At 40.2% G+C, this 27,470-nt stretch overlaps 2 protein-coding genes across 4 annotated transcripts; one reads left to right on the forward strand and one right to left on the reverse strand.

The window, feature by feature from the left end:
• f9a (coagulation factor IXa) lies at window positions 1–5,735 on the forward strand. Its single transcript, XM_086302542.1, has 8 exons — window positions 1–152; window positions 312–499; window positions 574–598; window positions 1,927–2,040; window positions 2,918–3,052; window positions 3,127–3,419; window positions 3,543–3,666; window positions 4,138–5,735. Exons 1-8 carry the CDS (start codon window positions 17–19, stop codon window positions 4,725–4,727), a joined length of 1,605 nt encoding a protein of 534 aa, XP_086158668.1. The 5' UTR covers window positions 1–16; the 3' UTR covers window positions 4,728–5,735.
• On the reverse strand, window positions 4,988–27,082 carry mcf2a (MCF.2 cell line derived transforming sequence a). 3 transcript variants are annotated; one of them, XM_086302518.1, is made up of 30 exons: window positions 26,549–27,082; window positions 21,233–21,301; window positions 21,039–21,153; window positions 20,568–20,658; window positions 18,687–18,806; window positions 18,186–18,302; window positions 17,682–17,831; window positions 17,462–17,577; window positions 17,167–17,281; window positions 16,941–17,060; window positions 16,416–16,607; window positions 16,141–16,332; window positions 15,796–15,967; window positions 14,644–14,720; window positions 14,386–14,471; window positions 14,175–14,241; window positions 13,868–13,983; window positions 13,497–13,566; window positions 13,301–13,393; window positions 12,964–13,056; window positions 12,356–12,481; window positions 12,017–12,238; window positions 10,641–10,733; window positions 10,275–10,353; window positions 9,948–10,011; window positions 8,614–8,714; window positions 8,073–8,185; window positions 7,553–7,665; window positions 7,311–7,414; window positions 4,988–7,217 (listed from the first exon to the last, which is right to left on the reverse strand). In XM_086302518.1, exons 1-30 carry the CDS (start codon window positions 26,661–26,663, stop codon window positions 7,177–7,179), a joined length of 3,342 nt encoding a protein of 1,113 aa, XP_086158644.1. In that variant the 5' UTR covers window positions 26,664–27,082; the 3' UTR covers window positions 4,988–7,176. The 3 variants fall into 3 exon arrangements, with proteins under 3 accessions (XP_086158644.1, XP_086158657.1, XP_086158651.1); XM_086302525.1 differs by lacking the exons at window positions 4,988–7,217; window positions 7,311–7,414 and adding an exon at window positions 8,318–8,426; XM_086302531.1 differs by lacking the exons at window positions 20,568–20,658; window positions 21,039–21,153; window positions 21,233–21,301; window positions 26,549–27,082 and adding an exon at window positions 19,970–20,554.
• Between the last annotated feature and the right edge of the window lie 388 nt (window positions 27,083–27,470).

Genomic DNA, 27,470 nt, shown 5'->3' on the forward strand with positions numbered 1-27,470 from the left:
TTAATTGTTGGTGCACATGTGCAAACACAGATTGTACTTTGGAGTAGCAGTCGAGAGTGTTTCTGTCAGGATGGCAGAAAAATTTGGAATGGGACTCATTTCTGTGTCTTTGCTGCAATTTCTGCTTTTAAATGTTCGACTGGGTTCTGGAGGTATTGTGACATTTTAGTGATGCTCTTTAACTTTAGGTACATTTTCGTTTTGCGGACTTTTTAGCAGCATTTACTTTAAGAAGTTGTTGCTTTTGACTTACGAAATGAACCAGTGGATAAACACAAACTAGCTTTTTCTTATTCCTTTGTTTACTCTAGCTCCGGCTCCATCTGCGGATGAAGTGTTTCTGTCCGGTCAATCAGCTGACAGCATTTTGCGCAGACACAAACGTTACAACACTGGACTGTTTGAGGAGTTTCTGCAGGGAAACCTGGAGAGAGAGTGTATAGAGGAATTATGCGACCTAGAAGAGGCGAGGGAGACATTCGAGAATGATGAAAAGACAGTGAGTATTCACTTACTTTGATTTTATTTGGCTTTGCTGGCTGCACCGATCACTGACTTTACTCTGTATTGTAGATGGAATTTTGGACAGGATATACAGGTAAGAGTGTGCTTAATAAATGATTGAATGTGAGCATCTTTTTAGGTAAACTTCTTTATTCTAACTAATTACTGCTTATCGTTCCTAGTTTTAAAACTTCAACACTAAAGGTTTGTCTTTTATCTTGTAACATTACCATGTTTTTCTTAGATATTCTTTATGTATATTTATGCATGTTTATCTGTAAATGCAAAATGAAATGAAATATTTTCACCTCCCTGATTTTTTAGATTTTTGTATATTTGTCACACTTACGTGTTTCAGTACATCAAACAAATTTTAATGTTAGACAAAGATAACCCAAGAAATACAAAATGCATTTTGTATTAAAAGAAAATATTTATTTTTTTATTTTTATTTATTAAGAGGAAAAAATACTATCTAAACCTGGCCCTATGTGAAGAAGAAGTCTTCCTACCCCCTCTTTAAACACATTTTGTAAAGCTGGCTTCAATTTCACTAAGCATACCCAGGCCTGATGACTGCCAGAGGTCAATAATTCTCTATCTGCCAAGCTGAAGTAGGCTAAAAGAACACATCACAATCTAACCATTTCAAAAGCATTACAAAGTCATTTTAAGGCTTTAGGGCTCTGGTAAAGCACCGTGAGAACCATTATCCAGAATTAGAAAAACTTGGATCAGAGATGAACCTTTACAGGAGTGGCCAGCCTACCAAAATTACTCCAAGAGCACATCGGCAACTCATCCAGGAGGTCACAAAAGAACCCAGAACAACATCTGAAGATCTGCAGACATCACTTGCTTCAGTTAAGGTCAGAGTTCAACAATAAGAAAGAGGCCTCTGTGTGCAAACTGCCTCTGTGGGAGAGTTCCAAGGTTAATATGACAAAACACAACACAAAAGCTCATCTCCCATTTATTTTCTTCTGTGGACAGATGAGACAAAAGCTGGAAGGTTTGCGTCTCCATCTGGCATAAAGCTAAAACATAATTTCTTAAAAAGAAGAGTCAAACAGTTAAACATGCTGGTGGTTGCGTGATGGTCTGGGGTTGCTTTGCTTCAGGACCTGGACGATTCATGCTGGGAAAAACCTCCATTATAGCTGAATTAAGACTATTCTGTGAAGAAAAGTGAGCCAAAATACCTCCGAGTGACGTCAAAGAACCTTATCAAAGGTTTGACAGTAGTTCTAAGGGTGCCCTGAGCAGCTATTAGGTTAAGGGGCCAATTACTTTTTTACTGCTTTAATATTTATGTATAATATATAATGATAATATAATATAAAATTTTTAAAATAATATAAATCAATATATGTAATATATAATATTAAATTAATTTCAAGTTCTGCGTTTGGATTTCCTCAGATGATAATCAGTGTATGTCAGGGCCATGCCTGAACCAGGGGTCATGTAAAAACATCCTGGGCTCCTACACCTGCACATGTGCATCTGGCTTCACTGGGAGGAACTGTGAGATTGGTGAGTGAATGCCATGTGACTGGATATATAAACTGTAATCAAACAAAATTGGTTTTGTAGTGACATTTCCTACATTTCGTGACAATCTGATATCAGCAGTGATCAGATCAAAGGCTCAAAGGATAAACAAGCAGATGCATTTCAGTCTTCTTCTTCTTTCTAAATTAAATCAGTGTCTCGCATTCAGCATCACTCTGGTTCCAAAATTAGGTTGTTGGCTATTTTAGATATTCTAAAAGCAGCATCCCACAGACCTGGATTTACCTGAATTTTTATTTCACTTTTCAAAACAGATGGTCTGTCTTAAAATAGCTATGTGAAATGGCTATGTGAATCCCTATTTAAAGATAAAAACAAAAATTTAATTTGTTCATACTGGCTATTATAAATTAGCCACTAGACATCCATTATTGATGTAAATTATAGAGAGGAATTCACAGCTATTGTTCTGATTTAAGATGCATTTTAAGAAAGAAGTTAGGAAGAAAATATGAGGCTACAGAGTTGGTGGATGTCTAAAGTTTTATTCCCTCCACAACAGGTCAAAACTCAGGGGAATAGTTACTAATAGTTACTAGTTACTAAACTAAAAAGATTCATCAGAAACATGAATTCTCATTTCTGCTTTGAACACATTTGTGCTCAGAATGTGGCCTACAGCGCTGAAAGCACATTTAGAAAGGTTTTATTTAAAATTTAGTATTAGCAAGTGAATAACAACATACGAAACCTATTTCAGTGATTATATAAAATATTAAATATTATTGTGTTACAAAACACACTTCTATATGATATGGTAACAACATGTATATATATTCATTAAGAGGGTTGTTTTGAATTAATTATGTTTTGCTTTTGTTTTGTTTTTTCTCCTCAGCTATAGCAAAAAGATGCGATGTGAACAATGGAGACTGTATGCACTTCTGTGACTCATTAGGAGTCTTTAGAGCAAAATGCTCCTGTGCTAGAGGATACAGGCTGATGCAGGATGGTGTCAGCTGTGAAGCAGAAGGTATCAGCTTATTCCTGCTATATTCAATATCATATTAATGACTTTGTATCAATCCTCTTTTCTCACATCACCAGTTGAATTCCCATGTGGCAGAACTGCCCTGACAGCACAGAGTGGAGTATATACAAGATCTGTGCTCCACTATGAGAATGCAAACACCACTTCACTGACCAACACGAACACTACTCCATACCCTCCCTCAACTCCAGCCACTACCACAGTATCGTTTATGGACACAAGAAATAGACGAAAGAAACTGCCCCTGTGGGTATACAGTGACACTGAGGCCCCCACTGAGGAGCCAGTTACGCCTTATAAACGTATCGTTGGAGGTGAAGTGGTCCTACCGGGAGAGATCCCATGGCAGGTACTGTAATGTCACGAAGCAGACATACCCAATGCAATTTAAGCAGTTTGCTACAGGAAGTACATACAGGAAGGAAACTCTGGTAGTGGCTTATTCTCAGCTCAGGTCTTCTCTCTTTTTCAGGTAGCCTTGGTAGCACATCCCAGTGGTCATATATTCTGTGGGGGATCCATTCTGAGCGAACACTGGGTTATCACTGCTGCTCATTGCCTGATAGAGGCACAAGGCTCCTTCTTCGTCAGAGTGGGTAAGGCTGACATACAATAAAATGGCGCTGTTTAGAGTGTTACTGCATCTACTCCACTTAACAGCTACCAGAAAACAAATGAATATTAACTATTTGTGATTACTGGCTCTCCTGTTTCTGGTTTCAACAAGATTACAAGATTTCATCCTTTTCTTTTTTTTGTGATAGCAGCCTGAGCACCTTTGGATCTTGGCCCAGTGATCAGAACATAACTTTATTTTTTATTTTTTAATGGAGCCTTTTACCATTCCCTAAGCTGTTAATTAAATTATCAATAAATTACCATATAATAATAAAGAAAATAAGTGGGGTGGCAGCCCTAGTGTAGTTTTATGAATCAGATTTTGATTTTTAAAAGTTAATTTCTTGCACTTGGGAGAGGAAGTTCATCTACTTTTGAAATTCTATTTCATGCATTGTGTTGTGAAGTTTAAAAAACAATTCAACAAGATATGATATCTTTGATTATAGGGGAGAATAACATCAACATCAACGAAGGCACGGAGCAGAATCATGATGTGAAGGAGAAGCACATTCACCCACGCTACAATGCCACTCTAAGCTTACACAACCATGACATCGGCCTCCTCTATCTCAAAAGCCCCATCACCTTCTCCAAGGCAGTGCGACCCATCTGCATAGGGCCCATGACGTTCATTGAGGCCTTAGTGAAGGATTCATCCCCAGCTACAGTCAGCGGCTGGGGCAGAACACGCTTCCTTGGAGCCACGGCCAAGACGCTGCAGAAAGTTGAGGTTCCCTTCACAGATCGCACAGAGTGCACGCAGAGCAGCAGCCAAAGGATCACCCCTGTCATGTTTTGTGCAGGATACTATAATGAGGCCAAAGATGCCTGTCAGGGCGACAGTGGAGGCCCTCACGCAAACAGCATTCATAATACATGGTTCCTCACAGGCATCGTAAGCTGGGGGGAAGAATGTGCAAAACAAGGGAAATATGGTGTGTACACCCGGATCTCTCTTTATTACAAGTGGATAAACCATGTTATGGGGGTAACTAAACACAGGATGGCATTTGATTATGAAAACCCTGACCCGTAAAAATAAAAAGTATTGAAGCATTCAAACCCACTTCAGGTTGGAAAACTGCAAGCTGCTTTTTAACTGTAAGAATTTGGCATGCAAATGAATTCATATAAATACGAGTACAGCTTGTAGATGTTGTAAAGAAAGCGCAACGTTTTTTTAAAGGAGTGAAAATTATTAGACTACAAAAATTCCAGCATTCAATTCAACAACAGAAGCACAATAAGCTGTAAAAATGCACGTGTAAAGAGAAATACATGAATATGCTTAAATAGTGTTGAGACCTATGATTTAATATGCCCTTTCATACTATGCAAATAAATATAAGAGAAAATACCAGTTCATCTGCCCGTATCAGAACATCACTTACATGTTATGTGAATGAATTTGATAAGAAAGATGAATAAAACGAAAATCTGAAAAGCCAAACATCAAATTAAATTTGACCAAAAGCTCAACAAAAAGAGAAAATTCTGCAGTTTTATTATTTAAGACAGCTGCTACTGAAACATGACAGAAATAATAGATTAAATCAGGGTGAATGACAAAGACCGGGCTTAGTTGTGAGCCACCATATCACCGTGTCAAAACAACTATTATTTTATCACTTAAGAAACATATTATTGCAGCAAATACTTTTGCATTTGGCTTTCTTTACATAAGAAAAGCTGTACAAAAAATGCCTGTGTAGAGTGATGACTTTAATAATACAAACCAACTCATTGTTCGGTTGCCATGCATTTTTATCGAAAGAAATGTTCAGCAACTAGCGTAGGGTATATGGCTCATCAAGAGACAGAACGTCTCAAGCATGATTTTTGCTTCCCGAGCTGGAAATCTGTGCAAATTCTGCAGCATTTTGGATTGAAATGACAAACAAACAATGTGATTTTTCTCATATAAGCTAATAGAGCAAATAAAGGAGATGTTGCACAAGAATCAAGCATAGCTCCTGTAAAAATATGGGTATGTAATTTCATTTGGGACTTGACAGTAAAATAAATAAATTAACAACACAGGAAATGGCCCCTTCTGCTTTCTAGATTCATTTCCATATCAAATGCATCGTATCAAAGCCAGCCCTCCGACCGGGGGCTCAATTTGATGTGGTAAATTCATATAAGTCTGCAATCAATATTTAATTAAGTGTTCAATACAGAGGGTATATTTCATGTTGGCTGTATGATCCATTTTAAAGAGGAACCCAAGATTAACTGAGCTGTAATGCTGGCGAAGAAACAATTTGCCTCTGTGATGGCCGAGTACACGCAGCATATCATTCTCTCTCATTCTGCTTCAGGATTTCTTCCTTTGCTGCATTTGACAAGACAGCTCCCAAAAGATCATGATGAAAATGACAGTGTTTGAGGGCTCTGTGGCATGTGTCTATGGCACACACAGAGGAATACATTGCCATCAATCTTCATCATATTTGCCTGTGCCTTACATTACCATCTTTGACACGTCAACCGCTTCCTGCATGCAGGAGGCATGTGTCTTCCCTGCCTCCCTCATACATTCATCATACATCACAGAAGAATAAACAAAGACAATAGCATCTAGAACACAAGGAAATGCACAGTAAGAGAGGTAAAGCAGCGAGCAATGAACACATTCGGTAAACAATAGGTGGATTTTTAGTTTCCATCATTCTTCCACCATATTAAAGTGCCCATTGAATGTTTGTGAGGTCAGTTTAAAGCAAGGACAGAGTATTTGATTTTGCAAACAGTATACAAAAGACTCTACAAGAGCAAGAATAAAAAAGGCATTATGGCATGGCACAATTTGGCATTATAACTCCCGTACTGTACAGAAGAGGACGCCTTAAGGAGCAAAATGTAAGAAAAATGCAATGACGAGATGAAACGCCGAGATACAGTAAATGTTAAAAATGACACCGCATGCGGTGGCATGTATATGTTTTAAGAAAGGTTTTTAGGCAAATCCTGGGTTAGCATCCATTCATCACATACTGAGACAGGAGCTCACACACACACACAAACCCATAAAGTTACTTTAACCTCAAGTATTAGGATTGAAGAGTCCACAGACTGTGAAATGACCCATTGTTTAAGCAGCAAACTCGCATCCCGATTGCATGTGTTGCAAAGTGAGCGCCAGAGGGAAGAGATATTTATCACTAATGAGAAAAGAGGAAGACCAAACAAGATCCGGGGGTAGCTTGTTGATTGTCCGTAGTGGTTTCATCAGCTCCAGTGTCTTTGTGCTGGTACCTCTCCACACCTTCACTGTCAGAAAACTCTGGTTTAGGAGATTGTCAGTCAAAGCCATAGAAAAAAAACTGTTGTGTAGATTTCCATGTTTGTCTTTTTAATGACTGAACGTTGATGAAAGAAGACGGCATGGGAGGATCAGTTATGAGACAGCTATGGCTCAGTCTGCTTTCTGTCTGTTCATTCTCACCCAAAGGTAAATATAATCACAATATGTGCTTTCTTCTCTATGGGGAGCTGAGCTTTCTCACCTTCAGGTTTCCTGGGTCTACGAGAAAATACACAGACTTTTAGAGAAGAGAATCAGAGTTAAGAAATACTCAATATTATTGTGAGATGGAAGTCTAGGTCTCGTCTTTACCCCCTAGTCTGGAGGAGTTTTCGTGCCTGCTGCCTCCTATAATCAGCTGCAGGGTGGCAGCTGGTAAGAAGCCCTCTTGTTGCAGAGTCACATTTTTCACCAGCCTTTCCACCAGGATGAAGAATTGTGAGGAAAGTGTTTACAGGAGGGAAGGAAAATAACTGTATCCATTCACACGCTGGTAGTTCGGCTGATCACTAAGCCCCATTGACAGGGTTTGCTGAAAGTGGCTGAAAACTCACCAGCGCCCCCTGTTGTCTTCACATTGTAGTTGGATGACGTCTCCACGTTTGATGATGATGCTGTCTGGTCCATTTTGGAGACAGTCAGCCAAAACCCTGTATCTGCCTGGAGACTAACAGAGAAGGAAAACTGTCAAGCAGATTTATTTATACGTCGCTTCTGAAAGCAGGTGTTACAAAGTGTGGCATAAAAAAGGCACGATGAAGAAGAAAATATTAAAGAGAGCGATTAATAACAGGCACAACAGCCCCAAAATAGATTTTAAAAAAGGTTCAAAATGATCTGAAAAAGTAACAGTAATAGTCTTAAAAAGTACAATAAGTATGGTTGGGTATTTTGCAGTAAAAGATGACTTACAGGCAAAAGCAATATGGGAAATGTTTCATAATATGTGTGGGGAAATTTCAAAGAGAGATAAGACAACTTTCCTTTTTTGGCATTTAACTAGATAATAGAGGTTACAAAAAAAGCTGGGAGAATTTTAGTTTATACAGTATCTGTAGTTGCATTTGGTCTCACCAGTTGCACCAAAACCTCCTCCTCTGTGTCAGATGGATGGAAGGGGTCGCGACCTCCAGGCCACTCCTCCAGACCCTCGCAGATGTCTACGGAGTGAGGAGCTCCTGGCCAGCCTGGGACACATACATGACTTTTTTCTGTTAAAGGCATCAGCAAGCACATTCTTCCAAATACCACATCTTAAAAGGCACCACGTAGATACTTAGTAACTATGTCGACATCACAATGACCCCTTTGTCACTTACTGGGAAATTAATAAGAAGGTGGAATCAAAAGCTAATCTCAGTAGATGGACCTTTTTCCCTTGTAATCCTCGATGTACTTGTTTCTTCAGATCAAAGTACACCTGAACTGCTGAGGGGGGAAAAGTCAAATATCTATATTAGTTTACGATTTTGAAGAAAATCAGCAACAGCGGCACAACAGTGTGCAATGCAGGTATAGTTTGCAAGATTCCCTTTATTTTATTTTTTTTTGTGATTTAGTTACTAAGTATCTACTTGATTATAACATAAATGCGCAGCGATGAGATTTTACTCACTCCTACGGTTGTGCTGGTGTTTCGGGGAGTGGGGCTGGGGGTCTGGACTGCTCCTCCCAGACTCTGTCTCCTCTGAACTCACTGATGCCCTCTGCTGTTTGCTGGGAAAATAACACAAAACAACATGAGACCAAATAGTGCACAGAGTCAGAAACACTCAGGACAGGCATTATCCTCAACCATGCACTGGGGTCAGACTATGACTTCTACAGTAATAACACATGGGAAGTGTAAATGCTGCCCCAGGTGAGTCTGTTAAGAACAACTCTTTCCTGTTGTTTCTCATACACCAATGGCCTCTTAGGCACCAGCCATACAACACAGAGCACAGCAGCCATTTGCAAGCCTCTTTGTAAAGGGTGGGAAGTAGTACTTACAGACCACTGGCACAAGGAAAGATCTGGTCTCGATTTATTAACATCCAAATGTAGAGATTTAACAACTTTATTATTGGATGCTGAATAAGAAGTTTTCAGCAAAGCAAATTTCCCGGATGCTTGATCAGATCTCAAAAAACGAGGCCCATCTCAAGAAGCGGCTGTCATGAAGAAATTAAAAAATGGAATGAAACTTAAACTCTTCTTCTGTTTGTCCTTACAATTACATGCAAAATAGAAAATCTGAGGTGCAAGAAATAAGATTGTGTTAGAAACTGTATTAGAAAGCTATGATGGAACTGCTGAGACGCTGGCAGGAGTATTTGGGGATCAATTATGGACTGGAATGAGGCTTATAAAAGTGGGTGTAGCTGGCGATCAGTTTGCAAACACAGCAGCCCAGGGTTTTTAATCCTTAAGGCGGGCCACATGGGTCATGCCAGGGTGAATCAAGCCAGGCTGGGCCAAGCTGTTTACCACTGAGCGTTAACAGCAGGTCAGTGGCGCTGTGGGTAGTGGCAGGGACGTGGCCGGGGGCGTTGCCGGGGGCTTCGGGGACGGGGGCTCCGGGACCGCAGGCACAGAAACACGTCAGCTGACAGCGATACAAAGTCCAGCCCCGGCAGACAGCCCCTGGGAACCCCTCTGGATGGCCGCATGCCCCTGCAGGTAGTAGGGGACGGGAGGAGTGGGGATAGGCAACTAGACAGCAGTGAACACAGTCGGGCATGTGCCCATTTTCATACACCGCCACACACAGCCTCCTACCAGGGCCGTGTGAAATGTCTCATTCACTCAAGCTCTATCACATGTGAAAACTCAGCAAATGCAAATGTTTTAGCACTGACTACATATGGGCGTGTTTTGCATAGGTTTGTGTGTTTGTGCAACTACAGCCTACAGTCATGCACTTACAACAGTGTAAATAACCGTCTATAGTCAGCTGTAGGCACTGACCTCTCAGAGAGTGGTGGAGAAAGTGGCATATGGTCAACGATGTGGCCGTGTTGATATGCTTCATCTGTGAGGAAAAGGTACTATATTATAGACATATAAGGAGAGATGAGCCAAGTCTGTAAGTTGACTATTAACTCAATTTCTTTCTTTTAAGAAAAGCGCAGGGTGAAGAAACTGAGCATAAAGGCTAACCCACCAACTGTGGAACTTTGAATCTGAACTCTTGCTCTCTGAGTGCTGTGAGAGTCAGTTCAAAGCTCTGACGGTTAAAGGGAACCTTTATGCTGAGAATTCTTTTTCCCATATTAACTTAAGTTGCTCTCAGACCTCTAAGCATCTTCTGCTGGTTAGTCAGGATTCTACGGAGCTCATTGAGCCAGGCCATCTTCACCTCCACTGTAGGAGCCTGAAGAAAAACACAAACAATAAACAAGAAGAGTCATTTGGATTTTAAAAAATCTGAACGTGTTTTTCTCCAGCTACGTTACCATTTCTTCTTTATTTGTAATTAATATGTGCAACAATATGATGACTTTAAATAGATATTTTAAATAAATAATAATATATCTTTTTTTTTGTTTGAATAACATCCCCAAACCATATATATCTTGCTAACTGGGAATGAATACGAGCAAAACCAACAGATTTTGCATTACAGCTTTAATTTAAATGTTTTTAAAAATGCTGCCTTACCTGAACCACATACACTTCCTCCCTGCCACTGTACCAGATCTCAAACTTCTTCACATCTCCCTTGACATTTTCTGTGATCCCCACAGCAGTCATCTGCCAAGAGACATACACTGTTTACACCGAAGCTGGGACTGGCAGGGCAAACAGCACATCATACATCAGTGTTACATCATGTTAACACATCTGTCCCGTCGCAACACAAGCATTTGCGGTCACACGCACACCTCCGCTGTGTGACTTCTTCCTTCCCACACCCTCAATAATAAATCAAGAGCTGCAGCTGTTAGTGTGACACCAACTGTGACAACTTCAACAAATCTACACACAATAAAAGAAGTGTTACAGGAACACACACATGTTGTGTGAGCAGCACATGTGCTAGGAGCTCACGATAAAGACAGTAGTATTAACTCAGCATCTTCAGATCTATTTCATCACTTTTTATTAAAACAAAAGAACAGATTAGATGTCATGGACAGACCATTTGTATCCAAAGTATTGTGATTTTTTTAAACTATAGGTTGGCTTTGTTTCAAATTATTTTCTTCTATTTTCATCCTTAGATTTCTGGAATTCCTCAATTGTAATTTACAAATCTATAAACTCATATAAATTTTGCCTTCTGTACACCATGTATTGCATGTTGTGGACACTATAGTGCATACATATTTAAACATAACAAATGTATAAACTAAGAAAACATACCATTTTAAGACAATACTATCTTATTTTGAATTTGATGGCAGTAAAGTGTCACAAAAAAGTTGGGAGAGGACAGCCAAAGTCTGTAAAAACAACAAAAATAAACAGCTGAAATAACTAAACAAGTTCCATGGCAACTGGTCAGCATCATGACTGGTGATTAAAAAAAGTGCATCTTAGAGAAGCAGAGGTTTTCAGCAGTAAAGGAATGCAAATATTCACCATACTGTAAAACCTGAATCTACAAATCATGGAACAAGTTTTCATTTCATTTAAAATCATAAAAAGTTTGAATATCTGATCATCTACAGTTCATAATACCATTGAAAGGTTCAGGGAATCTGGAAAAATCTCTCCTGAGATCCAGATAAGGCCAAAAATCAATATAAGATGTGTGCGATCTTTAGGCCCTGTGTTAAAAACAGGCATGACTCAGTCAAGGAAATAACTGTATGTTAACACAGTTCACTATGGCATCCACACACTGAAGGTTAGAGCTCTGGAAAACTGTTGTGTTGTCAGATTAATTGAAATTTGAAATTTTCTCATGACCCCTGCGGTGAACCAAAATGTTCTAATTTCTACTCATCAAACCATAAGAAAGCACTGATTTTCCTTAAAAAGAAGTGGCCACTCTTCCAGAAAACTACTGCATTGCTTAAAATTAGACAAACCTTGAGACAATGCTTGAAGCTGTATGAAGGGGTCTTGTCACAGCCATCTCCATGCTCCTCCCTTCGCTTGCATAAAAGTAGAGCTCTCTCGTACAAGAAGAGGTGCCGCTGCATTGGCTTGAAACGAGCCATCTCCTTCATGCGAGTGGGGCCCTTTTTATGGCTGATCCACACACTGAAGGATCCCTGCATCAGCACACGGCCCAGCTCACAAATATCACCCTGTGTATAGTAGAGGGGAGGGGATGTATGCATAAACCTTTGTTGCAAATATATTTTGGCTATTTATAATGTAGCAATTCATAGATTGTCACTCTTATCAGTCAAAATGTACTTCACCTCATATCCTGTGATTGCAATCTGGTGCATGGAGTCATTGACTGATTTGAGAAGGTCCAGCATGGCTGCTAGTGCCCCCTGGAGTTCAGAGGTGCCCTCACAGTCTGTGCTATATTTTATCAGCTCCTGAAAATACAGAAACACAGCACATGTAGGTAAATACACACACAAAAGAAAATGCATGCAAACTTACACACAAACATGGCACAAAGCTGTGCATTTGGATGGTAAAGACTGTAAGTGTTGTTGGACCTGAGCCTATTCAGCAGATTCTGTACTAAGAGTTAACGAACGCCAGCAAATTGGCACATTTGCTACAGCAGGTATTTTCAATGATATCTTTTTATTAATTATAATGAGTGCATTTAAGATGCTGTTTGCTGTATTTGCATGCTAGGATATATGAAGTGCACATTTAAAATAATCCCACATGACAGCTCTGTGTGAGCTTGTATAAAGCAAGTGTGCTGGACCATCTGAAGAACATATTTAAGGCCAGTGTTGTGGAAATAAAAGTATCCCACCTCACATGCAGATTGACTTCTAAATACATTTGAATCATATATTGACTTTCTATACATTTGCATAATATGGTTTAGCTTTCTAACCTTCAGCAGCAGCTGGTATTTTGTGAGGCGCTGGATAGGTTTCAACAGATAGGAATCCAGGCCCAGTTTGTGCTCCAGCTTTTTTTGACACTCCTTCAAAAGGAAGATAAAAAAAAACATCAATCAGTGCAATGTTGCCAGTGACACATCATAGCATTTCAATTCTTACTACAATTTAAAACACATTTATTCTGAACTGGTGGTATTAAAATTGTTTCAAACGGCAGTGGTCTATGTTGTATGCTTGTGTGAACTAATAAATGAAGTGGGCACTTAAAGTAATCTTTTACATTGTGTCAAAACAGTTTAAGAATTTCTTGATGTAAAGTCAACTAACCAAAAAGAAGCCGCAATCTGAGAATTGTCTCCACAGTGCCTCTGAGCGTAGTTTATTCTGACAGTAGCTTTCGTACATTTGGAAGCTTTCTTTCTGAAGGGACAGGAAAAAAGGAACATGTCTTAAAATATGTCTGTAAATTATGTACAAATGATCAACATATAAAAAAGAAGCTGCAAAAACCCCATCATCTCACCCGCTCCAGAAAACACGCTCCCACAGCTTCAGGAGCCTCCAGGCATCCTTCCAGGTCCTGAAGGAAAACTCTGAATTCCCATAAAAGTCCAAAAGATCAAAAAATAGATGTCAAGAGCCAAAGAAAGCGGTCTAAGAACAACCATTCTACAAATTACCCTTTATACAATAACTGAAACATGAGCTCGCAGCTCACACTGCAGTAAGCACTATAGTTAAAAACAGCCTTTTACAACAGAATTATTGTGTCCCAGCATATTTGACTTGTAAATTGAACAAATATATGTCTAGATCTCATTAATCATTATTATTTGTCTTTATTTTTTCATGTTTTATCAAGTCTAAATGGGATATGAGTCCTTAATCATTCACCTGCTGTGAAAATTGTAAATCTCTGGCATGTTTCCAAAGAGAATGTCTCTCTTACTGCGAAGTATTGGGGGCAGGACCCCCGACAGAGCTGGGTTGTCCATTTCAGCCCTGTAACCCTGCATTATTTAGAGGAACATGACAGAAGAAATATATGGTTTATGAAAACAGCATTACTTATTAATCACAAAGAATCATTTGACTCAATCTGAATTCAAACGATCGTAAACATACAGTGCACACATTTAGTAGTATTTAACAAGGAGAATCTCATATTTACTTTAAATTAAAAGAAACTATGATTTCTTACCAGTAACACTGACAGCAGCTCTTCCACATAGATTCTTTCAGTTTCTATGAGTTCCCTCATTACATGACTGTGACACAAACATATACAAGCATGCAAAAGTAGAAAGAGATAGAGGACATCATTAGCACTGAACAAAGAGAATAGCTAAGTAAACAGCATCAAGAGCAGTACTGATGACAGACAGATGGGTGGACGGATGCTTCCTCCTCACCGCTTCAAGAGATCTGGGCTGTCGTCTCCATCCAGACTGTACGACACACAGCTCCGGCTCTCCTGGTAGTCGTGCATCACCTCTATCTGAACACACCACAGATGGACAGCACTGACTCTTCCATTTGGGTTTAGACAAAATTTTAATGCACTTAACAATTTATTGGGCCAAATAAGAAAAGTTACGTAATGAAATGACGAAGTTTGGAGATGGCGTGAAAATGGAAGTAAATAAGCACAACTTTTATTTGTTACGTACTTTTCGAGAGTTGGGGACCTTTCTCGATGCTCTTTTCCCAGGCAGAGAAAGATCGAATGTGAACTTCAATCCATCACCTATGAAAGCAAGATCAGCAACAACTCATCAAGAGTGGGATTCAAAAACAGTTTATTACCGAAGAGATGACTAATTAAAGCATCAACACTAAATAATACACAAGTGATTTGTGATCCACAGATTTATAATCATAATTTGCATTATGATAAGTTGTTTTCTGTAAAGGTGTGATACCAAAGCAGCATGTACAGGTTTAAAGCAGGCCTGTGAGTGTATTTGTGATCCCAGCTGAATCCCTCCACAACAGTCGAAGCTCAGCTGAGCGTTATCATCAGTTATGTGGGTATACGCATGTGTGAGGACGAAATATATATTTGAACCAGATAAAATGAATCAGATCAGATCTAACCCTCTTTTTCATTTATCTCTTTTCATACAGAGATAAAGGTGTACCGAGTATCTAAGAAGCCTCTAAGGGGCTCATAACCACTGCCGCTCTTTCTCTCATTAGTATGGTTTCCTGCTATGCAGAAAAAAACATTAAAGACATGAATGGAGAATAATCTTTTTACAGTTGCACATTCTTAAAAAACACAAACACAGACACCAGATAACACATACTATGTCAGTTGGATATGCTGCATAATGTTAGCTTTGTGCAGCCTCCCGTGAGACATAGCAGGAGAAGAAAAGTTCTTCAATGTATATGAACCACATATGGTTGTATAGCAACCAACATGACTAATAGCTTAGTCAGGCATTTCCCAGTGGACCGATTATACCTGCGACCCCTGCTCTAGCTCATTTGTAACGGGGGTGTGCTAAACCTGACGGCCATTGAGGAAAACCTAGTTGCTAGACAGTGAATGTATCTGATAATGTTACATGTCATGTGTTCAATGAATCATGGTGCCTAAAAGAAAGAAACAAGAAGGAGAGCCAACAGTGTGAGCTTATACCATACGCTGCAAATCTGGGCATTTAATTGAGGACAAGTGATACTTCATCCAGTGTGAGAAAAAAAAAGAAAAAAAGTCATCATTTGTGTTCATAAACGGGGTGACAAATTCTCTATTTCAATAACGATTCTTCTTTTGAAGTAAGCTGGTTTGTATCTGTGTGCCTGTGCTGTACCATGTTTTGGAGAGAAGAGCGGAGACTTGGATCGTGGTGTGTTTTCAGGCCTGGGGGCCACCAGTTGGACCGGTCGTACGTGTTTATCAGCCAGCTTCCTTAGACAAGCCTGTCGATTCTGGATCATCTGCTGTACTGCTGCGTGCTTCTCAAACATTTTCCCAATCTGGGCCTACAGAGAGCCAAAAAGAAAGGGAGAGGGAGAGAGAAGAGATGTAAGGCAAAGGAGTTTTCATTTTAATGTAACAATCCAATAATGCGACTGCTTGAATTAGGTCGGAATTTCTCTCATTATACGTTTGGTTTTGTAACATTGTTTTCACATATTAGGGTCGGTTAGCTTACTTGAAAATGAGGTGTAATAACAGCCTCATATTCAGCGGTTACAATGTCAAGTCCTGAGCTCAGCATAGACGGAGCCCCTTCCAAGAGCTTCTCAATGTCCCTCAGAGCAGCCTGGGCCCCCTCCTTAGACTGAAACTTATCTACTAGCTGATTGGCCAGTAGATATGCCGCATCATCACACCAAGTCTGGGCCTGAAGACAAAGGGCGCATGCGTATCATACAAGAGATATGAGTGTGCTTGCATGTTCGTATATAAATGTGTATCTCTAAATACCTGCCCAAGACAAAGCAGCATCTGGTGTGTTTGCAGAAGACGAGTGTGTTTGGACTTGAGAGCAGCAGTGAGTGTATCACAGTAGTGACGAAGCTCATTGCAGCGTTGCATGATGAGAGCCATGGCATAGTGGTGACCAGCTGATAGCTGGTGTCCATGAAGGATGATTATCTGGGCCCGAGCTGTCACCTCCTGATCAACAGGGAATCACACCAAGGAAGGAGTCAGTTTTATTGGACGTACTATAAAAACTGAAAGATTCTGGCAACACTATACACATATACAGGTATATGCAAAAATATAGTACCTCCGGACATATTATACAGTTTAGTTATTTAAAGGAAATTTGAGTTAGAATTTGGTGCTGTAAATACACACTAAAATTACCTCATTTTAATTTAAATAGTAGCAGAGCAAAATCGAATTTCCCAGAGGAACCCACCCGAGGGATTAATAAAGTTCTATCTTATCTTATCTTAAAAAAAAAAAAAGCTTAATTTTAATTAATGTTGGAGAAACACTGACCTGTGCATTGGACTCTAGATTGTTCAGCCTTTTGAGGGCCTGTTCTGTTTCAGCCAGACTGTTCGCAGATATGCATAGTTCCCTCTCCTGAGCTGTGAGATGCTCTAGACATAACTCCATCTAAACAGAAAAGAAAAGACTAACTATAAAACAGACCTCTGTTAGATTCCAGAGGCATTAGTCACAAAAACACAAACATAGACAGACAGGTAGATGACAACCTTACCTCCTGAAAGCTTTGCTCATATCTGAGCAACTGGAGATACTGATGGAGCTTTAGATGATGCTTCTCAAAAAAGCCGTCAAAGGCAGACTCCATGTCTCTGAGCTGGGCGAGAAGCCTAAAAACACGAAGTGCATTCCCTTTGATCTCATTTGCTTCTCCTATTAAAGCTACTGCTCAGTAAGCATTAGTTTTACACTTTGGCTAGAAGGAGGACGGTGTAGATTACAATTTTACTTTGAAATATACTTTTTTAAAACAGCTACAAGACAAAAACTGTTGCTTGAAGATAATTTACCTTTGCACAGTCTCCCAGTCCAGCTTCACGTCCCACTGGGAGTCATCCTCCTTCGCAGTGGTCTCCAGGCTGGAGAGAAGATGACGACCCTCCTTTGACACCGACCTGATTGCATCCTTCCAAAGGAGGAAAAGATTGTAGCACATAACACTAGATTAATGTCAAAGTTTTGATATTACTAAACGTATCTCAATGGAAAACATCAGTTTTCTGTACTTACTTTCAGTTTTCTGTACTTGTCCGTGTGCAACTCGAGGAGATACTCTATGGCTTTCGCCTCTTCAGGCAGCTCCGTCTCTGCCAGCTCAGTACCAAAGCCCTGTAGCATCTGTGCAATGTCTTTGACTGTTACAGCGAAACTTTCAATGGCCTGTATTGAGAAATGCAAACGCAAAAACAAAGCAATATGAGTGCATAGACAATTAATTACACTGTAGTATTCATTTGAGTAGGAAAAAAGAAGAATCTTTGACTCACTGTTCTTAATAGAGTTTTAACAGTAAAAAAGGGCCCTGATGTGACATATGCAAAGAAGCAAGACAGCACAGCCACATTAAGAGCATGCTGATGTCACTCTGGAGAGGTTTGAAAACTCAAGAATACTTTGGAAGATGACAGAATGTATATTGAATATCTGTAAAAATGTCAGCTCTGTCATAGAGGGAATGTAGAACGATAGATTTTTATTGTTTGACTGGACTGTGCTTTTGAATCTGGAGCTCACCGTCCGCAAAACAATCCAGTCACTGTGACAGTAGTCCAGAGTGCCTCCAAACTCTGACGTCAGCTGGTTCTCATCAATGTAGCGCAGCAGGTCTGTGACAGAACTCAGCATCACCACCTAAAGGTACAGACAGAAACTGAGACCTGACAGATGCTCACTTTATAACTCTTGTTTTAAAAGATATCACAGGTTGTTTTTGTAGATGAGAAAATGTCCAAATACGTCTGCCATACTGAAGATGGTATGATCAACTACTGACACGTCTGTGTGGTCTGTAGCTTTCTGGCTAATGGGATTATTAGAACCATTTGGCATGCATAAGAGGTTGCTATAATTATTTAATAATAATTAGGTCAAAAGTTCATACTGAAATCAGTTCTCGGTTCTTGGTGGTGTTCACCAAAAAACATGTGACTTATGGAGCTCAAGGTTGTAATAAGAATGAGGTGTACCTCGTTTTGATGGGACACATGTTTGGTAACTGAGGAGGAGCTGCCTTACTGGCATTTTGAGCATGAAGTCCTCCTGGCTGAAGCGGAAGCCTATATCAGTAACAGTACGGTGGAAGAAGCTGGTAGGTCGGAGCACCAAGACCAGGTGGAGGTTCCCAGGAAAGGAAGCCTTGATGTGGATAAAAAAAATACAATAAAATAAAAAACAGGGGTTAGTGTATGATTGATGACGAGGCATATTTAGGAGGACTCAGTATAAATCTAAACTTTTGTAGCTAACCTCACTATGTTGGACAAAAACAAATATATGAGCTTTTTTCCAGCATCAACATAAAAACGAACGTATGCTTTATAAGCAGAGGAAGAAGGAGAGAAAGGGGTGAATGTTAATCAGTAATCGCTAGAGTGTGCCACTCAAGCAATTACTGTCAGACTGATGAATTCAAGGTTCAGTCAGTGAAGACTGCTATTTACAGGCCTCTGGATTTCATCATCAGGTTATCTGAGGTCATTGCGTGTAGGAATTTCTGCTCGGGATCTACATTTTACCTCAAATATAAGGGCTGCATTTCACCAGCATTCTAGTCAAGTCTAACTGAAGATGTGCTGAAAACCACAAGTAACTAAGGCGTATTGCATTCGAACCTAAAGGGCAAGCAAATAAAATAAATGCCTATTTTGGGGGCAGTTGGCAGTTCGTCTTCGGAAGGTTGCCGGTTCGAGCCCCCGGCTCCGACAGTCTCGGTCGTCGTGTCCTTAGGCAAGACACTTCACCCGTTGCCTACTGGTGGTGGTCAGAGGGCCCGGTGGCGCCAGTGCCCGGCAGCCTCGCCTCTGTCAGGGCAGCTGTGGCTACCATGTAGCTGCCATCACCAGTGTGTGTGAATGGGTGGATGACTGAATGTAGTGTAAAGCGCTTTGGGGTCCATAGGGACTAAGTAAAGCGCTATACAAATACAGGCCATTTATATCTTCAGGCATAGGCAAAGTACTTTACATCGTTTACATTATGTAGCTTCGAGTGGTGCAGGAGTCAACTCTGCAGCAGAGTTATTTGTTTATTTTATATGCATGGGACATTTACTTGTCCCGAATCGACCTCTTACCCTCAGGATGCATGCACTACAAAAAGTCATCAGTCAAACTACACAGGGGATCGCTCAGGTATCACACACAACCGACCGCATGACTAAGCACAAAGCGCGTTCTGCACCGCAGTGCTACACTCGCCAGCACCCACAGCTGATGCCCCCGCTGCATTCGCCCTGCCCGCCTAGTAACTTCAACTTAACTCTTCACATGATGGATTAAAACAAACCAGCGGCTTATTACCGGGCTCCTCTGGATCTTCGGCATTCGTCGCCGGTAAAAGCAATCGGCCATGGTATTGGAAGCCATCTCGGCAAAGTATAAGTGCCCGCCCGATCACTGAAAATCTGTGCCAAGCTGAGGTATGCAGCTCCCTCCGGATGCCTGCCCACAGCCGCAGCACTGCTGCTGCCCGCTGCTGCCTCAGACAGCAGAGCGTGGCAGTACACTGCAACGTCTCCCCTCCCGCTCGTCTTCCTTATCCCTTCCTCTCCTCAGCATCCCGCGTCATCACTCAGTTTTTGCTTACTCACAGATTTGCAGCCCTATGCGACGGGACATTCGATACAGACCAGACCGGGGTCTTCTGCAAACTATGCACTACTCGCAAAAACATAAGAAAAAAATTAACAAATTACTATAATGAAAAAAAATATTGCTTTAATAGTGCTATTCAGGTATTGTTCACGGTTTCAGTACCAGAGAGAGCAACTCCTAAATTAAATAGCAGCTTCTGAGCAAAGATACGTTGCAGCTTACAAGTGAAGATAAATAATGTATTTGTTCTGCACATCGATTAAGTTAGAAACAGTTTTTATGAAATAAAATATACGGAACTTACTGCTATCCTGGCAAGCGCCGTTTTGATAGATGCCCAAGTGTCCAGCCTTCGGTCTAAAATAATGATAAATTTGACTCCAGGTTGCCTCGTTCTGCAAGCAGTAATAGGCATTTGTATAAGTCTGTGCAATGATTGTGAATTTATTGTTTTAGAGCACACAGATACAAAATAAGCAAACATAAACAAGCACATATTTGGTACTGTAATTCCATATTATCCATATTATTCCATGTTATCTAAAAATGTTTATACCAATCAAAATCATGTGTGAGGGAAAAGAAAGACCAATAATCTGATTTAAGCTTCCTTAATCTCTTGAAAGAATGAGGCTTAGAGGACACCAGAAAGGGCATTTGACCCTGAGATGATGAACGCTAAAGGCCAGTTCAGCTGTGCTCAGAATACAAGCAACTGAGGTTTTGGTGCACTGCAGTGAGTGAGAGAGTCATAAAAAAACGAGCAAGAACACACCGAGGGATGAGAGTGAGGTAGGTAAAAACTTTGGTTAGAGCTTCCTCTGGAATGTCACTGAAAGCTGAGCATTCTGGGAGAGTGATGATAACGCTGGAGTCTTCCCCACGGCCCCCTGGGAAGCACAAAAAGCAATGACTATCTTTCAAAGATACAAGATACATAACAGTAAGGAAATGATTAACAAAACTCACCTGACAGGTATGCTACCTGTTTCTCTATATAGCCTCCCACTTCCTTCATGCTCACAGGCACAGTCACCTCTGCAAGAAGGTCAGAAAAATCCAAGCTTTTAGGAAAGCAGTGCAAAAATATAAACAAGTAGTCACTTAAATGTAAAAAACAAAAACAACAAAACAAAGCATGGATTTGTTTTGTGCTTTATCCTTAGAACACCCGTTTGGTATGTATCTAAATTAAAATTAAGTTAGTTGCATAATTTTTTGTTTTCCTGGATAATACCACAGTGGATTTTCAGTGGAAATCAACCCATGATTGAAGTGCAGACTTTTATTTTTAATTTTAAACAAAAATTTTATGTTAACTGTTAAGGGATTACAGCCGTTTTTATACATAGTCTCCCATTTTCAGAGGCTCAGCCTGATTGGATGGTTAAGGATTGTTTTTAATACTGAAAATCTTTTGTAGCCTTTACTGCAGCCACCTTCAGCTCCCGCTTGTTTGTGGGTCTTTTTATGTTCAGTGTTTTATTCTAATAACTGAAACGCTTGTTCTATTGGGTTGAGATCAGGTGACTGATTTGGTCAGTGTAGAATACTTTTTTTTTCCATGAGCTGTTTCTCTCCTCCGTACTTTTCTCTTCTCATCACTGTGAGACAAAGTGTGCCGTATCATCTGTTCAAAGCTATTTTTGAATGAACTTGCAGACTTTTTTTAGATGTTTTGTGCCAAAGTCTGATCTGAACTTCCTGTAACAAGCGGTTTGCACCTGGTTGTAAGCGCTTTGTATTTTCATCCATGAAGGTGCCTCTTGATTGTACACTTTGACAAGGATACTCCTTACTCATCAAGAGTGTTCTTGACTTTGTTTGATTTTATGTAGTCATGTATTTTGAACATGGAAATAATTCTGTGATCATGCATTCATGGCTTTTTGGCCTCATATTTACAATTACCATGTAAAGCTGTAAAATACAAATTCAACACGCTGAATAAGGTTCAGATATTATTCCTGCTTCATTGTCATTTAAAAAAAAAACAACAAGAAGAAGAAAATAGGTCTCATTTCACCATAAAACTGTCAGTCAAATTTCCAATTACCTTTTACTCTGAAAATGAAGGTCACAGTTAAACAGTTACTGCTATACTTTTGTTCAGCTCTTTGAATTCAAGCTGAAAGTCTGCACATCAATCACATCTGGGTTGTTTTATTTTAAATCTGCTGTGGTGGTGTGCAGAGGCCAACAAACTATGGGCCTAATCACATCAAAAAAAAGTTAACTATGAGTTGCTGTTTATAAAGACAGTAACATAACACAATCACCTTTACATCAAGGAAGAAAAGAATGGCTCACTGAAACCTGACCAGCCTCTGTCTACTTGGAATTTTGCTGATGAATTATTAAACATCAGCATGTACAATCCATGGTCATGAACTTTCAGTAGCTGCCTCTGTGGTTAGATGTAAAGCCTGCATCTGAAGCCATCCTGTGAGGTGAAATTACAGCATCTGAAGTGATATTGGGGTACTTTTAAGTCTGCCTGCATATTTTATGCTCAGTGTTATTAGTGTTCTAGTCAGCCATATGTCCAGGAGGCAAACACACAGTCAATGAGTCATTGTTGTGTTGTGACTGCTAACATATGCTCACTTTTCTGTTACAGTACATCCAGTGGATCTAGTGGATGATCTCATTTATAGTGAAGCTTAATGGGGGGAAATAAGCAGCATCACCAAATAAAGCTTCCTGGCTTTCACTCCAATTATGACAAAACTGCATCCAGGAATATTACTCACATTATAAAAGGTGGTTATTTGTTAAAGCAATACTAAAGGTCACTGTGTGCTCATCTACAATGAACAGACATTAAAAATTAATTGAAGCTGCGAGAGAGAAAAATCCATCCAGAAAAAGATTAGAGAAGGCTAACCAAACAGAGGAAGAGTAAAGAAGGTGTTATTTTCCATGAGTCGACTGCAGTAACAGTGCCCGTCAGGCTGTCAGGGAGCAAGTAATGAGCTCTACTTCTACCTGCTGAATATTTGATGTGTTTCTGTAATAGAGAAGAGATAAGCCAAGCAGGCCCCTGCAGGACCAGTGATTGGACTGTGCACACGTAGATTCAGGATGAAATTACCGCCACACTGCAATAGTTATATAATGATCTTTATCTGATGCCACAACACACTCAGAAGGTTAGGACAGGTCTTAAATGAGTAGATCTTATATAATGTAAATTCATGATAAAGCACATTTTCCAACAGGTTAATGCAGCATATGTGGATATAAAACTGTGTGAGCAGGAAGAATGTAGAGGAGTGCATGATGCATTGGATTAAACCATGCAAATGTGTAAAAAGTTTAATGTAAGCAATTTTATTGTCACCCTAACATGTCCAGAGTACAAAAGTGTACACACTGCAGACTTCAGCTTTATTTGATCAAATGAGAGGTAGCCTGGGCTGCAAACTGCAGTGTGTTTAATAAACGTGCCAGTTTGTGGAAACACTGCACTCGCCCCCCCCCCCCCCTCGCCCTCACCCTGCAAGATTACCAGCCTATCTCGTGACTGAAAGCACTTAAGAACACTGCCAAATAAAATGCCCTGTGGTCCTTCAATCAGTCCTTGTGCCTCACTGTACACCACTCAGGAAAATGTGGAAAATATAAAGCACTAATCATTGTGTACCATAACAACTATAACGAAATTTATAAATAGGTAAATCTTTGTGTACTTTACCAAAGTTATTCCTCTGAGGAAACACTGATTCTCTTTTATCTTGCGTCATGACCTTTCCAGGTGACATTAGGGTGAAAGTCAAATAACCTCTGTTTGCTCTTCTGTTCTTAGTCACAGAGAAGGAGGAATGTTTGCCAGTGTGCTGGGAAGCAGAGATTTGATACCGGTCAAGAGATCTAGACTCAGACCAATCCTCTGAGTCTGCTTGCTGAGCTGAAGGCAGAGGAGCTTATCTCTATTGTCCAAACAGATGAAATCAGTGTTGATTTCGTACCACTTCTATATAAAGCAGTCGCCGCCACTGTTCTTTTCCATTTATTAATCTTTTATAATAATGAATCGCATGCTTTTAAACAACGATTGCTGGAGGAAAATGTCACGAGTGAAAATAAATCTCTACAAAATGAGGAGTGCCTGCAGAGCACACCCTTCAATATAAGATAGCAGTATTAATATGTTGATAAAATGTCAAGTCCAATGCACTAAAGCTGCTGAAGCTCTTTAAATGTGACTTTCAATTTAACACTTACTAAAATGTTCTGTAGAGAAAAGAAATGTACCACTGGTGATTTCATAATAAAGTCCAAAAAACTGTTCATATTGCCCAGTTTATTTACACAGAACAGCAATTCTTAGTAAAATATAAAAAGGCTGATTCAATGCAGAACGTGCATTCTCATGGATGATATTGTAGTCTGATATTACAGAGTCCCAAAACGTAGACACACGTAATCTCTTTCAGAGCAAGAAATCCCCTCTTAAAGATACAAACAGCTTCGCAGTACAGAGTGGCCTAGCCTCATACTGCTTTTAGGTCATGAGTTATTTCGCTAAATGAAGCTTTAAATGCTAAGGGGATTAGACTGGTGGGTGACTGCATTCTGATAGAAAAGGGTAGAAGAAAATTAAGTATTAAAGTATTCTACCCGCTGGGATACAAGCAATCTAGATTGGTTTTAAACCAGAAAGGTCTGAATTGCAGAACCTGCACAATCACAGAAAAAGGCTTCGGATTGGAAGTCCTGGTGCTTTTAATATTCACTTTGAGGATATGTGACCTGCACCAAATACTTTCAGTGATTTTGTTAGAATTTGTTATACTGTGACTGTATTTATTCTGAATATAAGAATATATATAACTGGATATATTTGCTAATGATGTGCTACATGCCATTTTACTTTGCAGTGTTCAGTCATGAGCTTCCCTTTCATATTTTATTAATCTGTGGTATCTAGAACACAGCTGCCTCTGACTCTGCAGGTATAAATGCCATAAAATTATAGATGTCTGCATGAAACTGAGTGGGAGAGACATTCCAAATTGAGGCACTTAAAGCAGCTCAAGTGTCAGTTGAAGCTGAACCTATAAAAGGGTGTTTGAGTGTCAGCTGAGATTAAAGCGACCCATCAGAAATGTCAGTCAATACTTAAGCACTAAAAGCTTCTAAACAGTCGATGGGAGAGAATTTTTCAGAAACAGAAATGTTATTATCATTGTATTCTCAGTTATAAAGTTTGGTGTCAAGAGTATGGTGGAAGATTGCAAGACAAAACTGCTTATGGAATGCTAGGGGTAAGCCTAATAAAGAAAAATGCACTTTAGCATGTATCATTAATAATAAATGCATGATTAGTTTTGTACAGCAATGTACAATAAGGAGATTATGACAATCCCAGAGAATAAAGTTTAAATGTCATCCAGGGGACAACCATTTTTGCTTGACTTAGACAGAACTTTTCCATGCTGTCTGTTATTTCCACAACCCACAGCAGACATAAGGAGACAAAGTTCCATCAATTAGGCAAAGAACTCTCGCCTCCCAAAATCCAGAAATAATCTCAGGATCCTCTGGAGAAAGGTGTTCCGGTCACAGCAGGTGCTATATATGTTCATTCCATCACCTTCTTTGTTCAGTTCACTTCTGTAAGGCAACTTCAAAATGATGATTGGCAAAAGCATTAGGGTTTGGAGATGTTATTACTATGTATTTAGTTTTTTTATTATGTTCAACCTTTTCCTTTCCTCCACCAAGTGTAGTAATTAAAATTGGGTGACAACTGTAAACCATTCTGTAAACAGTAAACTAAGGGTCAACATCCAAGAAAAATTACAAGCTGCATTATGTAATTTATAAGAAATCTATTCGTGTTCTGTTTGATTTAGTTGACAGTAATGGTTTGTTTTTCGCTTCCTGCACTCCCCTACACTGATCCAAAATCCACAGTCCTCGCATATCGAGGTTACAAATCCTTACTATGGAAGAATATCCATCTGTGATGGCCTAAAATAGCCAACATAATCCCTGCAATAGCTCACTGTTGAGGCAGAGATACAGGAAATGGCACATCAATAATATTTCCTAACCCAAGAGAGTGCAGCTCTCCTGTTACCTCCCATCACGTTTCTCAGAAGTCACAAATGAACACTGTAAATCAAACCAAATGCACCCTCCTGCTACACTGTTCAGAAAGCACCAATTTGAAATGTAATAATAAGGAATTAGTTTTAGAGCAGATAGAGGATTACATTCAAAAGCCTGGTGGTTACCACAAGTCTAAAGTGGGTTGTCAGCATCACGTGTACTCACGCTGCAGAGTGCTCTCTAGCTGGGAGCCTGCCTGTAGAAGGCAGCGGTAGCTCTCCATCTCCTCCTTGGACTCTTTCCTCAGCTCTCTGTCCTCCTGCAGTGAGGCTGGGCCCATTCCCTTCGTCTCTGACACGAGATCAGCCAGAGGAGAACTGACGCTACTTTTGGGAGGTAGTGACAGTATCCCGGGCCTCACATCCTCTTCACAGCCCCATGGCTCTCCATAGCCATTTATTTAAACAAGGAAAGTTTTCCCACCTCCCTCCGCGGGTCCCAAGATCCAGATGGGACAATTCCCCGAGGCTGCCGCTGGCTGTTCCTGACCTTGAGCTGCATAGAGCGCCTCCACACTGAGCAGCACAGCTACGACAGGAGAACTGTCCACACAGGCAAACAAAACACTAGTATGTTGTCTCGTTGTCGCCCCGAGCGAGTGCGAGGTTTCCCCCTCCACCCTGCCCTGCTCTCAGCAGCAGTCAGCTACTTCAAAACAAACAGAGCTCCTCCATCTGGACACTGCTGCCTCCCTCTCCCCTCTGCACTCTCCCTCTCTCTGAACATTAATGCGTCAGCTCTGCATCGCAGGTCTCAAGAGTCCGGACCCGATATAGTGCCAACTCCCTCCCAACTTTTCTGCTCTCTCACACACACCAAGCCTTCAGCATGTCACTGACTAACAGTAGCCTGAAGTGTTAGGCTGCTTGGCTATCATGCTCATGTGCCTATTTCTCCAGTGTCACTATAATATAGATGCACAAACTGAGGAGAATAGCGCCATTGATAAAAAATTAAAATCTTCCACACCCTCAGCCAACAAGTTTGACCCTTGTGAAACAGCCTTTAATACACAACAATCACATTCAAACCGAAGAACAAATATGAAAGAGTGGCATTGTGTACATACTGTTGCAGTCTCTCTCTC

This window comes from Aulonocara sp. 'chitande type north' Nkhata Bay, linkage group LG2 (assembly GCF_057382095.1).
Source record: "Aulonocara sp. 'chitande type north' Nkhata Bay isolate Kocher_YH1m ecotype deep benthic linkage group LG2, A_spYH_male_GT1.1, whole genome shotgun sequence".
Taxonomy (NCBI): domain Eukaryota; kingdom Metazoa; phylum Chordata; class Actinopteri; order Cichliformes; family Cichlidae; genus Aulonocara; species Aulonocara sp. 'chitande type north' Nkhata Bay.